At 39.5% G+C, this 13455-nt stretch overlaps 1 protein-coding gene across 1 annotated transcript in view; it reads right to left on the reverse strand.

Annotated features, from left to right (window-relative positions):
• Positions 1 to 271: 271 nt before the first annotated feature.
• Positions 272 to 13455, reverse strand: part of RYBP (RING1 and YY1 binding protein) — a 66450-nt gene continuing 53266 nt past the window's right edge. Inside the window, exons 4-5 of the mRNA XM_073644763.1 lie at positions 8774 to 8869; positions 272 to 6336 (exon numbers count right to left, since the gene is read on the reverse strand). Of these exons, the coding sequence (XP_073500864.1) occupies positions 6084 to 6336; positions 8774 to 8869 (349 nt within the window). The 3' untranslated portion in view covers positions 272 to 6083. The remainder of the gene's footprint in view (positions 6337 to 8773; positions 8870 to 13455) is intronic.

Here is a 13455-nt window from a genome sequence, read left to right on the forward strand (position 1 = left end):
AAAATAATGAAAATAAATATATATTTTAATAATAATAATCATAATAATTAATGGGAAAAGTGAGAATAAAATAAAGAGCAAAAACTGTCCCACTTTTTAACCCGGTAACAAGTTCTCTTTAAGGCCCAATGTATTATATTCGCTATAGCATAGTAAATTGCTAAAATATCACATTTTTGTGACCTTCAATAGTAAGAAATGCAACTCAATAAAACGTAGATATTTTAAAGTCATTTTTACTATTTTATTTGTGAAAAAAAAAACTACAAGCAAGAGATTCATAAATAGACATTTCTAATTAAAGCGGGAAACAAAAAAAAGTAAAAAAAAAAAAAGTAAAAATTAACAAAATAAAAAGATAAGAGGTTTCTAGGACAGCCGTGCACATGCTAGCAACAGTAATATATTAACATCTTTTTTTTTTTTTATTTTGCTAGACAAAAAAAAAAAAAAGCAGTGTTTAATTAAATTTTTTTCCGAAAACATTTAAGAGACCTGTGAATTTCTGACCATTTCACAAAAAAACACCAATTGACACTTCTTTAAGCATAACAAAATACCGTAAAATAAAATGAAAAAATAAATAAAAAAAAAAAAGCTGGAAAAAAAAAAAATCCTAAATGCTTCAAAGACTGTACAGTAGTAACTGTCAAAAGCAGAATACAAGCCAAAAAGGTTTTACAAAGATCATGTTTGACATAAACAAGCATTCTATAGGACTTGCCAGGAAAAAAAAACCTACAAAAAAAAAAAAAAAAGACAGAATGTAACCAGCTTTACACAGTAAATAAAGGTTACAAGTTATACATAACAACAAAATTGATTGTGCATTGAATACTTCTAAGTATCAATGCCTATCGAAACGTTGGCTCTGAAACCATGTTTGGTTACATACACGCAAAAGAAAGAAAAAAAGTTCATATTATACAGTCAGCAATTATTTAAATTTTCAATAATTTAAGATACAATAAGCTTAAAAAGGAAAAAAAAATTAGTAAGGCAGGTGATAAAAGTTTCACACACGGTGGGGTCAATTATTTAAAGTGCACCCATCGCCGGAGCAACAGAGGCGAGCATGATGCTGGAGGATGTATATTTACTATAAATTGGTTCACTACCCAAATTTTAAGTGAAGAAACAGGTGATTTAAAAACAAAACAAAAAAAAAAAAACAACTTCAAACTTGAAGCCCTTTAAAAAAAAGAAGAAAAAAGAAGAGGAACCTCAGGGGCGGAGCATTAGAGAAAGGTCCAACCCACTAGGAACCAGCATTAGAATCAACAGTGGATCAATTCTACCTGGAGTGTTTCTTTAAGTGAGTAAATTCTGAAAGCAATATTATATTGTTAGGGACTTTAAGTGGCTCCAAGGTGACGCTTTACTTTGCCGGGTATTTGTACAGACTGTTAGGCAACGGGTAAACTTTAAAAAGATGTTTGGACCTAACCAAGTGTTTTGATGATGGGGGAGGGAGGAAAAGGAGAAAAGATAGTTGAATGTTTAACCATTTAATGATGCGACATCTCAACTTGTATAAAGTTAGATTGTTAATATCGATGATACTTGAAGGGGAAAAAATAAAAATAAAACAATTTAAACACTGTGCTCTGTGATATAGCCCTGTGCCAGCAAACCCACCTATTGTCATATTCACCCACGAAGGGGTGTTCCACTGCGAGATAACTCCTTCATTGGCTTGTGTACATCATACAACGGTTTGGATTGGAGGGACAGCCTGAACCTCTTTTGAAGCCCTAGGTACAAATGGTTATCTCCAGCTTAGACGAAAAAAAAAAAAAGAACATAAACCTAAAGCATTAATTTGGACAACATGTAGGTGGTGACATCAAATGAGCTCCAAATCATTCATCCTTCAAAACAATTCCTTGGTGCCCATTTTCAAAGATCCAGGAGGCCTATATACCTAGGTCAATGGACATTGTGGTGGCCATCACAGGCTCAGACGTCATAGTGGCAGCCTCTAGCCCTTTTTTGATAACCCTTGGGGTAGGGTCACAACAGTTTTCTCCACATCTGAGAAAACCAATCCAATTGTTCCTGCAGGTATTAGGTACGAGTGACAGTTTAGAAAAATGGGTTGTGTGCCCTTAATCTAAAAACAAGCCTTTTGATTTGGAGTAAATTAGTGGTCCGTTTTGACTCTTCGGGTCCGGGTGTACTCAAGCAATTCCACATACTCAAACTAATATGACGACATTAAAAAAAATTTTTTAGTATCAAATGGCCAGTATGAAAAATGGTTTGGAATTAGATTGGAGCACAATGGACATGATCCAAAAGTACTTAAAACACAAGATGTAAGCAGGCTTAACCCAACGATTTTGGTGGAACCAGTAGACTATCTTGGAAGTGTCCTGACCTTCTCTTTACCGCAGATGTCGGGAGAAAGCAGAATTGTTTGAAGATGATCAAATTCAGTACCCATTTAACATATTGACTCGCTTTTGACTAGCTTTACGCTGTGTCCATACAAGTAAGCTTGTATAATTTACCTTCATCTAAACTGATGTGACACAATATTGAAGGATTATTTAATTATCAGCTACCAATGATTAGCAATTCTGAGAAGGAAAACCATTGACCGTAGAGTGCACAAGCCAATAAATGAAAGCCATCTGACGGTGGACAACCATTTGTTTAAAAATTAAGCAGAACATACACTAAAATGCCAAATCAACATCGATCAATTACCAGAAAAAGGTTGGACAATTATATTCGCAAAATTAAGTTGAAGTAGATCGAAAGAGTTTACGCCGCACACAGTTGTTAGCGATTAACAAGAGATTGTCCTAAACCAGGGTGTTATGGTCCCATCAAAACCAAAGACCTTCATCACGGAGCAAAAGTAAAATTCACGGCAGAAAAACAGGTCAAAAGTTTAATACGCAACACCAAGAATTCAGACTTTTACCACATCCATAAACTAATAACTTGTGTTGAGTTTTGTGATAGACTGGAAATCACAAAATACAAGATGTTCTGAGAAAAGGCAAAATTGTAACATTCACAAAAGGTATATTTTGAGGAGCCTAAAAAACAAAACAAAAAAAACACAAAAATGGAAATTTCTGAGGACCGGTGAATTTGAGCAATCTATCCCCTCACTTCCAGCACGAGCAGTTTTAGGATGCGGAAAAATAAGAACCTAGTGATTGAAAAGATCTTGTATTTCATGATCATAATTTTATATTTAGATCTAAAAGATTCCTGAACTTTGAAAACTAAAATGTCTCCATCGGGAGTGGAGGTTTCGCAACAGCAGAAGATCATTGCCCTAGATGTTCCCAAAAAGTCACAGTTCCTCATCTGCTTTGGTAAGGTTTCAGGAACCGCTCGTTTGTCCAATAATAGGAAATCTAGTGTGTACTATCTTTTGAGGATCTAAAAACATAGAAGTTGGCTCTTCTCACATAAGATACCACTGCAGTGGATAAAAGTCAATTTGTGACCACTATTTATCAAGCCATATGGTGGATTGGCCTGAGCACTAAGCCATTGAGCATCTGGTTCTAACTTTGGTAGGACAGACCGCTCTTTGGATCATCTGGAAACTTACCAGGCACTGGTGGAATCAAGAACAATTAGAACGCTAATGTGATTGTTAATTCCTTTTCGAAACACCTCACATGGTAAATAACTACAAGGCGTCCATGATATTTAGGCTTTAGACAAATCTTGGATCATCTGTACATAAGGTCATCCAATAACTCACTATTGTCTTCAGAGTAATAGAACAACTATGGACTTCAGGAGAGGCAGAAGTTGGATGGACTTGTAGTTTCAGGTTTTGGGCCATGAATCTTTGCCGTACCAGTCAAACTAGTCATGGAAAAGATGTGGCTTTATGGATTCGAGATGACATTAGTAAACTAATGACTGTACCCACAAAGTCAATAAAGAATATAGTGTACGTGGGATTCTAGATGCAACTTTTTGGTCACAAGATCTCTTCGTACACCAAGTTGTAAAAGGTGTTTAACCAAAGTGGTTTCCATTCTTCCGAAGTATTACATAAGGATGAATCAATGAATTCTGTAGTGACAAGTCCAATTTAATTCCTCAAGCTCATGACTCAAGTCCCAGTCCATATCTAGAATATAAGTTGATCTGCCTTGGTAAAAAGACCCTTCAAAACATCACATTAAGAGGTTTATAAAACCTACCAGCACGATTCATACAAAATATATCTTCTGAATGTTACAAGAAGCCTTTTCTTAGTCTTCCTTCTTTTTTTCAGAATTCCTCAAAGATTTTTGACATGAAACCTCGGTCGTACCGAAGTCATTGCATAGACAAATAATTCAGACAACAGTCTACTGAAGATTAAAGTAATTCATACGAAGTAAAGTTATGCCTCCTAATAACCAGGAGTTATTCACGGTGACTCGCAAAAGTCACATATCTACCGATACAGTGAAGAAAAATTGAGAGGGGGGTTGGGTTTACGCCATTGGGTAGTTGAAATTACAACGAGTTATCAAGGTAATTTGTAATAGTCACAAATACATAGGAAGTGGTACGTCTTCTAGACAAGTTACCTACACCAATAGAACAAAAAGTTTCTCTTAGTAGGAAAAGGATTAGGTACATGGTATTCGGCATCCTAATCTGGTAAATTTGGCCGTTCTAGAGAGAAAAATGTGGACTTTCCCAAATCTCTACTGGGAAATGATGTTTGACAATTCGAAGATAAGTTTCATGAATCAAAGTTGAGTTACGTCCCAACAGATTTCGGTGATAGGTGACCAATCTAGATGACATTCTTGCTAATCCGTAAAAATCATTGTCCCACCACCTGACATTACTACTAAAGGGTCTGATATGCATAGGAAAGCTTGTTCTGACTCAAATAAGCTATGGGTTGTATGTCAACGTGTTGTCATCTAAAGCCCAGATGGTATCATGGTTTCCCCAAGATAGGACAACCAATTTGTTGACCTAGAAGACAGGGGAAAACAGCAGTCAATGGCAACTTTTAATCAACCCAAGTTTTTGTACCCTCTTAAGATGCTATTTTCTAACCCCTTAAATCCCAAAAGAGCTCCATGTACTTATCGTGTTGAGCACGAGATTCTGAAATGCATTGCTCTATGAAGAAGCGAAAGTGGAAAAATGCAGATGCTTATATCACCAAATGGGAGTCTACAAGGCTCATCATGACCATGGAACCACAGCCCAGGATCTTGGCTGGAAAGGCCATCATTTTGTGTTACTTTATAAACTTTTTGCATACCTATTTGTGAATGCTACAAGCCACCCTTCTATCAAAGACTTGCATTTCCTGTTCACCACGACAAACAATTTCTACTAAGAGGACGACATGGAAAACACAAGTTGGTATAGAGGCTGGAACAAAGCAGAAGGTTCACACTTTTTTATATTTTCTTTTTTATTGTCACTATCTTTTTGCACCCTCAATCCTAAACTTCTGGCACTAAAATATCGAAACCTTCGGGCCTGTGTTTAATTCTTCACTTCACAGTGTATCAAGCACCAGTGTTTTTTTTCTTTTTTTCGTTTTTTTCTTCTTCTATGTATTGGTTTTAAATAACCATTTATTTATATATATTTATATATATTTTTATATATATATTGATGTATAAAAATTGATAATATGCTGTATTATAGGAAAGGAACCAGGAGTGGGCGAAACCTAGGGGAAAAAAAAGCAAATAAAAGGAGTTGTCAATGCAATAAATAAAAAAATAAAAAAAAAAAAAAAACAGATCTGTATAAAAAGTAGATTTAGGCGCACATCCAATGACAAATAATCGCTAGGGAAATGCTATAATGGAATATGCAATTGTTAAGGGTTAATCTTGATGGTAGGATGTTTTATGATAGCCAGGTTCCCAAGTGGAGCAGAATTGGTCTTGGGAGAGTAGCACTCATTGGGGGTCCAGGAAAAAAACAAAATAAAAACTAATTCAGTCAACGGAAACCAAAAAAATAATAATAATCCAGGAATAGAAAGACGAGGCAGGCGGGTGTCTGGGAATTCCTGACCATGATTCGGAGTCTCTTCTGCCCAATGTATGTGCAATATTTTTTTTCTGTTCTTTTCAGAAAGACTCGTCATTCACAACAGACATGTCGCCCTTAGGGGTTGAGGAGCGGGAGGAACCCTTGTCTGTGAATTCTGAGCCAGAGCCGCTCTGGTTCTGCTGTTCCGAGCCCGCGCTGGAGGTGACTGTGGAGGACGAGGTGGAGGAAGAACGAGTCTTTTCTTTAAAGTCTGTGATAATTACGGTCACGTTGCCCACCGTTACTGCGAGCTGTTGTGCAGTACTTCTGTCCACGTTCTTCAGTCTGGGCCTGAAACAAGGGAAAAAAAAAAAAGAACCACAGTGAATGTACAGATTCATTAACGGGAAATCAGTCGGCCCCTGACACATGCAAAGAGCACGCCTAGAGGAGATCACTGGGCCAGCGTGCCAATAAAGGACCTATTGTACCATAAAGCCAGGAATTGTGGACTTCAAATGCGCTGCCGATTCCAAAAGGGAACCAAAGACCAGATAAAATGAATAGTGGTTTCAAAGTTAAAACTGACTCCTTCCTCAGGACAACCATATGTCATGTGGTTGTCCTGAGGAAGGAGTCATTATAGCTCTGGCCCCCTGAGGAAGCCTGTATAGGTGAAACTAGTCGGGGGAGAATTGACATGTTAAAGAGTGCTACACACCTCTATGGACTGCAGCCATGATCTGGATGTGAGAATACATGTATATAGTAAAGCCTAAAGAATTGTAGCTGATCTAAACACATTGAAGGAATACAAGTCCATTATAGTAGTTTTAAACTGTTCTGACTACTTTTAACTGAAAACTAATAAAGGTTATTTTTAGCATATCCTTTAAATAGGGTCCTTTTACCCTTTGGGTAATATGTTGTTTAGAATTTTTCATCCCTAAAGGGGTGCTAGCACCTTGATGTGTTAATATCAAAGTCCAAACTGATTCCTTCCTCAGGACAACCACATGTCAAAGCACTCTCTTAACATGTCATTTCTCCTTCCTGCAAGTTCCACTTAAGAACCTAAAACACACACACATCTGTCCCGAATAGTTTCACCTATACAGGCTTCCTCAGGGGGCCAGAGCTAAGACTCCTTCCTCAGGACAACCACATGGCAAACCACATGACATGTGGTTATCCTGAGGAAGGAGTCAGTTTTGACTTTCAAACGCGTTGATAATAAACCACTGTTCATTTTATCTGGTCTTAGGATTCTTTTTGGAATCAGCAGCACATTTGAAGTGCACTATTCCTGGCTTTATAGTACAATTTACACTTATCTGTGTCGCATACACTTGGATAAGACCCCATTGCGCTTTGCACATTTTTTTTTCACCTATAGGACCCATTTCACACAACCCTTTATAAGTTAGTCAAGGGGTGACCTTAGGACACAACTCATTAGATAGCTCTCCAACTGATGCAACTTCCATGATGCCAACAGTCAAAAGGGTGTCATGATAGGCTAGATTTAGTTTTAGAACAGCTAATCAAGCAAAAAAAAAAAAAAAAAATCACAAAAAACATCCTAAAAAAAAAAAGTCATGTATTTAGTACAAAATAATGTGATGGTGACAAACCTTTCAGACCCTTCTCCTACCCACGAATGTCGCTGGCAACTTGTGGGTCAAGTTTAAAATTAGTGCAAAATCGAGGACAAGAAGAGGAACGAAGAGGCAATTTTTGCTAGATGGCACTGTTGCCACATCATACAATATATTCATAAAAAGCAACCTAACCGCAACATGAAGATAAATGAAGAGAACATAACGGACCCATCAGATCAAAAATGACGATTCATTATTACTTCACCACATACGGGTCTTCATACTTGGCAAAAAAATCATCTCATCCCGGTGAGTAGGGCGAAGATGGAACAAATCTTCTTTAAAAGGTTATACTCATCATTTCAAAGCGCATGTAAAAACTTTTAAAAATCCTCACCGTTCTCAAGAATGGAAGCTTTTTATTGATTACTACTCGTTGCTTAGGTTACTGGCCATCACTGCAGTCTATCAGAAGGTGGTCGGTTTCCTAGGCAAGGAGAGCAGCATTTACAAGCGCTTTGCTTTATAGCTTGCAAGTGCTGCTCTGAAGCGGACCAGTCACTGGATCCGAGGGGCTTTAGCGTCACTGTGGTTTTCCAATGCTGCAGAGGCAAAGCATCGGAGAGCATGGAGATCAAACTAGAGACAAAATCATGCCGGTGGTCCAACAGGTCAGTCTCCATGAGCGCAGGATGCTGGGATGTAAGAGAGTAGGGCGCTTCTGAAGATTGGAAATGAGAACAACCCTTTAATAGATCTAGTTTGACTAAAAGTGGGCTACACTATCCTTTCCAACTCCTCCATGAACATGCACATTCAACCAGACCATGGGAAGAGTCAATAAGTCAACGATAGACACTTCTGTAATGGCTACAAGTTGTGCCAAATGGAGGAACTATGGTAGACACTGGGGGAACTGCAGGAAGCAAGGGGTATAACATGGCTAGCATTGGGGTTGGCATTTTTATGTGGGCACTGTGGGATTTGGACATCTACATGGCACTGATGTCACCATAGTTTGGTTAGCGTAAAAAAAAAAGAGAAAAAAAGCCGATCTTTTTTGGCTAATCTCAAGTACAAGCACTATGACTTGATGATGGCTTCTAAATTCTAACAGAATTTCTGAAGTCCCAATTGGTCTTTCCAAAAGAGAAAAAAAAGTAAACTTTACCGTTCCTCGAACTCACCTTGAAGTGTGGTTAAAGTTACTGATCTTTGTTGCATTTGCGGACTGAATACTGTTCATTTCATGTTCAGGGTTTCGGTGTATATCCGGCTTTGGTCTGTGGGGACACAACCAACATTATCGTGTATTTAGAACTGGTCCATACAGGCAATTGTGTAAGATTATCAGTTTGGCTAACACAAGTCGTGTTGTGGAGAGCCGATGGCAGCTGCCGTCATGTTAGCTGGCGTATTCCATCATCACCACTGGTAATGTGAGCATGGTGGAAGGTCCACTCACTTGTCTTAATGGTGCCCCATGCAAAGTCAACTTTGCTAAAACATTAACATAGACAGAAACAAGCAGAAAGTCAGCCATAATCCAAAAAAAAATAACTTTTACAATCCCTTAATATTTAAAAATAAAAGTTAGGGAAAGTTTCAACCTCTGAGACTTCAAAATAATGGGCCCAGATTCACAAAGATTGGGCCATAAAAGGGCAACTGGCTTTTTTTTTCCTGAAATGCCTTCTCATCTCCATAGGGAGTCACAACGCACACTCGTCCTAAAGGGTTGTGGGGCCACTTGTTCTTTGCATCAGTGAGGGCCCAGAAGGTCAGAGGGCCATAGAACAAACCTTTAAAGCCTACCTGAACGCTGTAAAATTAAAAAAGAAAGATATCATCTAATAACCCCTTTAAATGTGTTACTTCTACCAAAAGGGAATAACAGCACTTAAAAGAAACATTAAATAAGTAACATGGAAAAAAGACAAGGCTTTCAGAAAAGTACTCCTGCAAGAATGTGACTGCGAGACCAGCGCCCTCCTCATCTCCTCATGGTCCAGTCTCTCCTTGGCTAGAAATTAGGAGAGGTCGTTGCTGACTGTCCCATTATATTTCTAGAACTTTATATATTACAAGGAGGAAGGCGACATGATAATTTGGATATCCCTTCGACTGCAATGGGAAAGAAAAGGCTTAAGGAGAAGCTCTGAGGATCCCCTTTTCTACAAGATTAGCCGACGGTGGTCTCTTGAATGAGGGACCTTCCTTCATGAACTTAGAAAGCCAAAATAAAAAAAAAAAAAAAATCATGAAAAATATTAAAAAGGTTGTCTCAAAGTCCCCTATTAAAATGCATCTAGACTAGCAGCACCCCTGGCAATAAAGCTGATTTTGCCAGGAAGGAAGCTGCTGCCAACCCAATAATATGGAAATGTAGTATTACCTGGCAGCCATTAAAATGGTCCATATAATGCAAAAATGGCTCAAGTGAGTCAGAGCGGGGGCCACCTGCAAAGCAACTTTCCATTCTGGCTCAAAGTGGTGGATCCTTTTCTATCCCAGTATAGAGCTTATGGGACAGGGGATATCTTCATGAAACAACTCCTTTAAAAAGGAGTAACTAAACTGATTTTATTATTATTTTTAATAATTTTATCCAACATGGAAAGTTATGAGACTGCAAACAATTTTAGTTAGGGGATTTGTCCTCATTCCTATAAAAAAAAAATAATGCAAGCGGCTTCCAACCCCCCCCCCCCCCCCCCCCCCACCCCCCCCACCGCCAACAGCAAGGATATCAGAATGTTCTCAAATTTAGAGTACAGCTGATGGCAGTGAAAGGCTCAGCACCTCTGTCCTCCTCTGAACAATGTCCGGCAGCAGCAGCTTCTCCTCAGCATTAGAACACATTAAGTCGTCCGTGCAAATCAGTCCAAGATCGGACTGCAATCAAGGCATAAAGTGGCTGTGGGTTTCCAGACCCCAGCGTGACAGCTTCATATATTTCTATGAGGCCATCATGCTCTGGTCAGGAGAGCCGCGGTCAGTCAGTGCATTGTGGTCCTGTCCCGGATTGATTTGTACAGACGTCTGAATGTGACCTTAGTGAGACTCCAGTGCTGAGCTGACACATCACTGCCATCATCTGTACTCTAAATGAATAAGTTCTGATGTCACAGAAGCTGAAGGAAGGGAAATAGACTGGGGTAAAGCCGGGGCTTGAAAGACAGACACACTTGCATGCAATTTTTTTTTTTTTTTTTTTTTTACAGGAATGAAGAGAAGTCCTTTAGTATCAAAAAAGTTCCGCAACACTCATGGCTTGACATCTATGGATCCGGGTATTTTACCCATCATCAAATTCCAAGATCCCAAAGGAGTCCATGTGGAAACCAACCGCATAGATACAAAAAGTTAGACAGCGTCCAGGGGGTGATGAAAAAATTTAAAATGTCTTCACTCCACCAAACAGATGCAATGTTTCGACTTAATATAGGTCTTTTTCCAGCATGCTGTCTGCCTTTTACTATAAGTCTCCAATTAAGGTGATTCTCAAAGTTTCATAAAAGAGAGATATATATATATATATATATATATATATATATATATATATACTTAACAAAAAAGTATGAAACAACTGAAAATATGTCTTATATTCTAGGTTCTTCAAAGTAGCCACCTTTTGCTCTGATGACTGCTTTACACACTCTTGGCATTCTCTTGATGAGCTTCAAGAGGTAGTCACCGGAAATGGTTTTCACTTCACAGGTGTGCCCTGTCAGGTTTAATCAGTGGGATTTCTTGCCTTATAAATGGGGTTGGGACCATCAGTTGTGTTGTGCATAAGTTAGGTGGATACACAGCTGATAAACTGGCTCACATGAGGACCGCCCCAGAAAAGGAAGACCAAGAGTCACCTCTGCTTCTGAGGATAAGTTTATCCGAGTCACCAGCCTTAGAAATCGCAGGTTAACAGCAGCTCAGATTAGAGACCAGGTCCATGCCACACAGAGTTCTAGCAGAAGACACATCTCTTCAACAACTGTTAAGAGGAGACTTTGTGCAGCAGGCCTTCATGGTAAAATAGCTGCTAGGAAAGCACAGCTAAGGACAGGCAACAAGCAGAAGAGACTTGTTTTGGTTAAAGAACACAAGGAATGGCCATTAGACCAATGTAAATCTGTGCTTTGGTCTGATGAGTCCAAATTTGAGATCTTTGGTTCCAACCACCGTGTCTTTGTGCGACGCAGAAAAGGTGAACGGATGGACTCTACATGCCTGGTTCCCACCGTGAAGCATGGAGGAGGTGGTGTGATGGTGTGAGGGTGCTTTGCTGGTGACACTGTTGGGGATTTATTCAAAATTGAAGGCATACTGAACCAGCATGGCTACCACAGCATCTTGCAGCGGCATGCTATTCCATCTGGTTTGCGTTTAGTTGGACCATCATTTATTTTTCAACAGGACAATTACCCCAAACACACCTCCAGGCTGTGTAAGGGCTATTTGACCAAGCAGGAGAGTGATGGGGTGCTACACCAGATGACCTGGCCTCCACAGTCACCAGACCTGAACCCAATCGAGATGGTTTGGGGTGAGCTGGACCGCAGAGTAAAGGCAAAAGGGCCAACAAGTGCTAAGCATGTCTGGGAACTCCTTCAAGATTGTTGGAAGAACATTTCCGGTGACTACCTCTTGAAGCTCATCAAGAGAATGCCAAGAGTGTGCAAAGCAGTCATCAAAGCAAAAGGTGGCTACTTTGAAGAACCTAGAATATAAGACATATTTTCAGTTGTTTCACACTTTTTTGTTAAGTATATAATTCCACGTGTTAATTCATAGTTTTGATGCCTTCAGTGTGAATGTATGGACTTATAGAAAAAGGTAGTCATCCCCTTCATGAAATATGTGCCCTCTCCGTACCCTCTTTGCAAGCTGTTCAGACCTCTGTTACTTTTGAAACATCTATAAATTCCCAGATAAATCCCTTCCAGGGTCTTTTTTAGATATATTGTTCCCTGTACTCCAACTACTAATAATCCCAATTAGGCCTTCGCTCAATAATTTTTCCAGCGATGCCTCTCGGGCCTGTGAAATGGGATTCAAAAAACCCGAACTCGGAGCCAAGTGCTTTCTCCGAACACACAAAGGAATCCTTCACGTCAACATACGCGTATCTTGTGGCCGATGTATCCCAGAATTCCCCTCGCGCCTGTGTTTTGGAATGTAAATTAGCTATTGAAACCGTGGCAACAAATACACAGCCTCCCAATATAAAGTAATTATGGTCTCTTCAGCCCCAAATGTGAGCGTTTCTCACATGCGAGAGCAAACAATGAGGCACTTTTATTCCCGAACAATAAGGGTTTTCACTCCCAGTCTTGGTTCCTACAGCTGCTCGGCCCGCCATGTTTACAATGACACAATTTACACTTATACAGAACTGAAGGTTTGTTGTCAGAGATGGAAGCGGGGGCCCCGTTTTTTCTTCTCTCTGTTCCCAGCCCTCCATTTGATAATAAAGGCTTCTAAATAAACCGGGCCCAGGATTCAGACGATCGACATCTTGGGACTAAGGAGAAAATTATAGAGCCGCAATTCTTAGAGTTACTGAAGCGTGTAATGCACACACACACGCTTTCTGGTCTAGGCCCGGCCTCGAGTACGTGACAGAAGAGGCCGCTCTGTGGGAGGCTTTCTACTGCGGAGAAGACTATTTCCCCGTTATTCCCTGCCCCTCAGTCCTACGGGCCTGCCGGATTCATGTCTAACTTGCAGTAGAGAAGCCATTTCAGAGGATTCAAGACATTTTTGGAAGAGAAATCTTAGCCCCTAAGCAAGCATCACATTAAGTCTTTCGGTCGGGGACATTATTTAGGTCCAAAAAAATGGCGAGCTCAAATTTTTAATACATCTG

This window comes from Phyllobates terribilis, unplaced genomic scaffold, assembly GCF_046119375.1.
Source record: "Phyllobates terribilis strain yellow unplaced genomic scaffold, ASM4611937v1 Scaffold_8__6_contigs__length_399053987, whole genome shotgun sequence".
NCBI lineage: Eukaryota > Metazoa > Chordata > Amphibia > Anura > Dendrobatidae > Phyllobates > Phyllobates terribilis.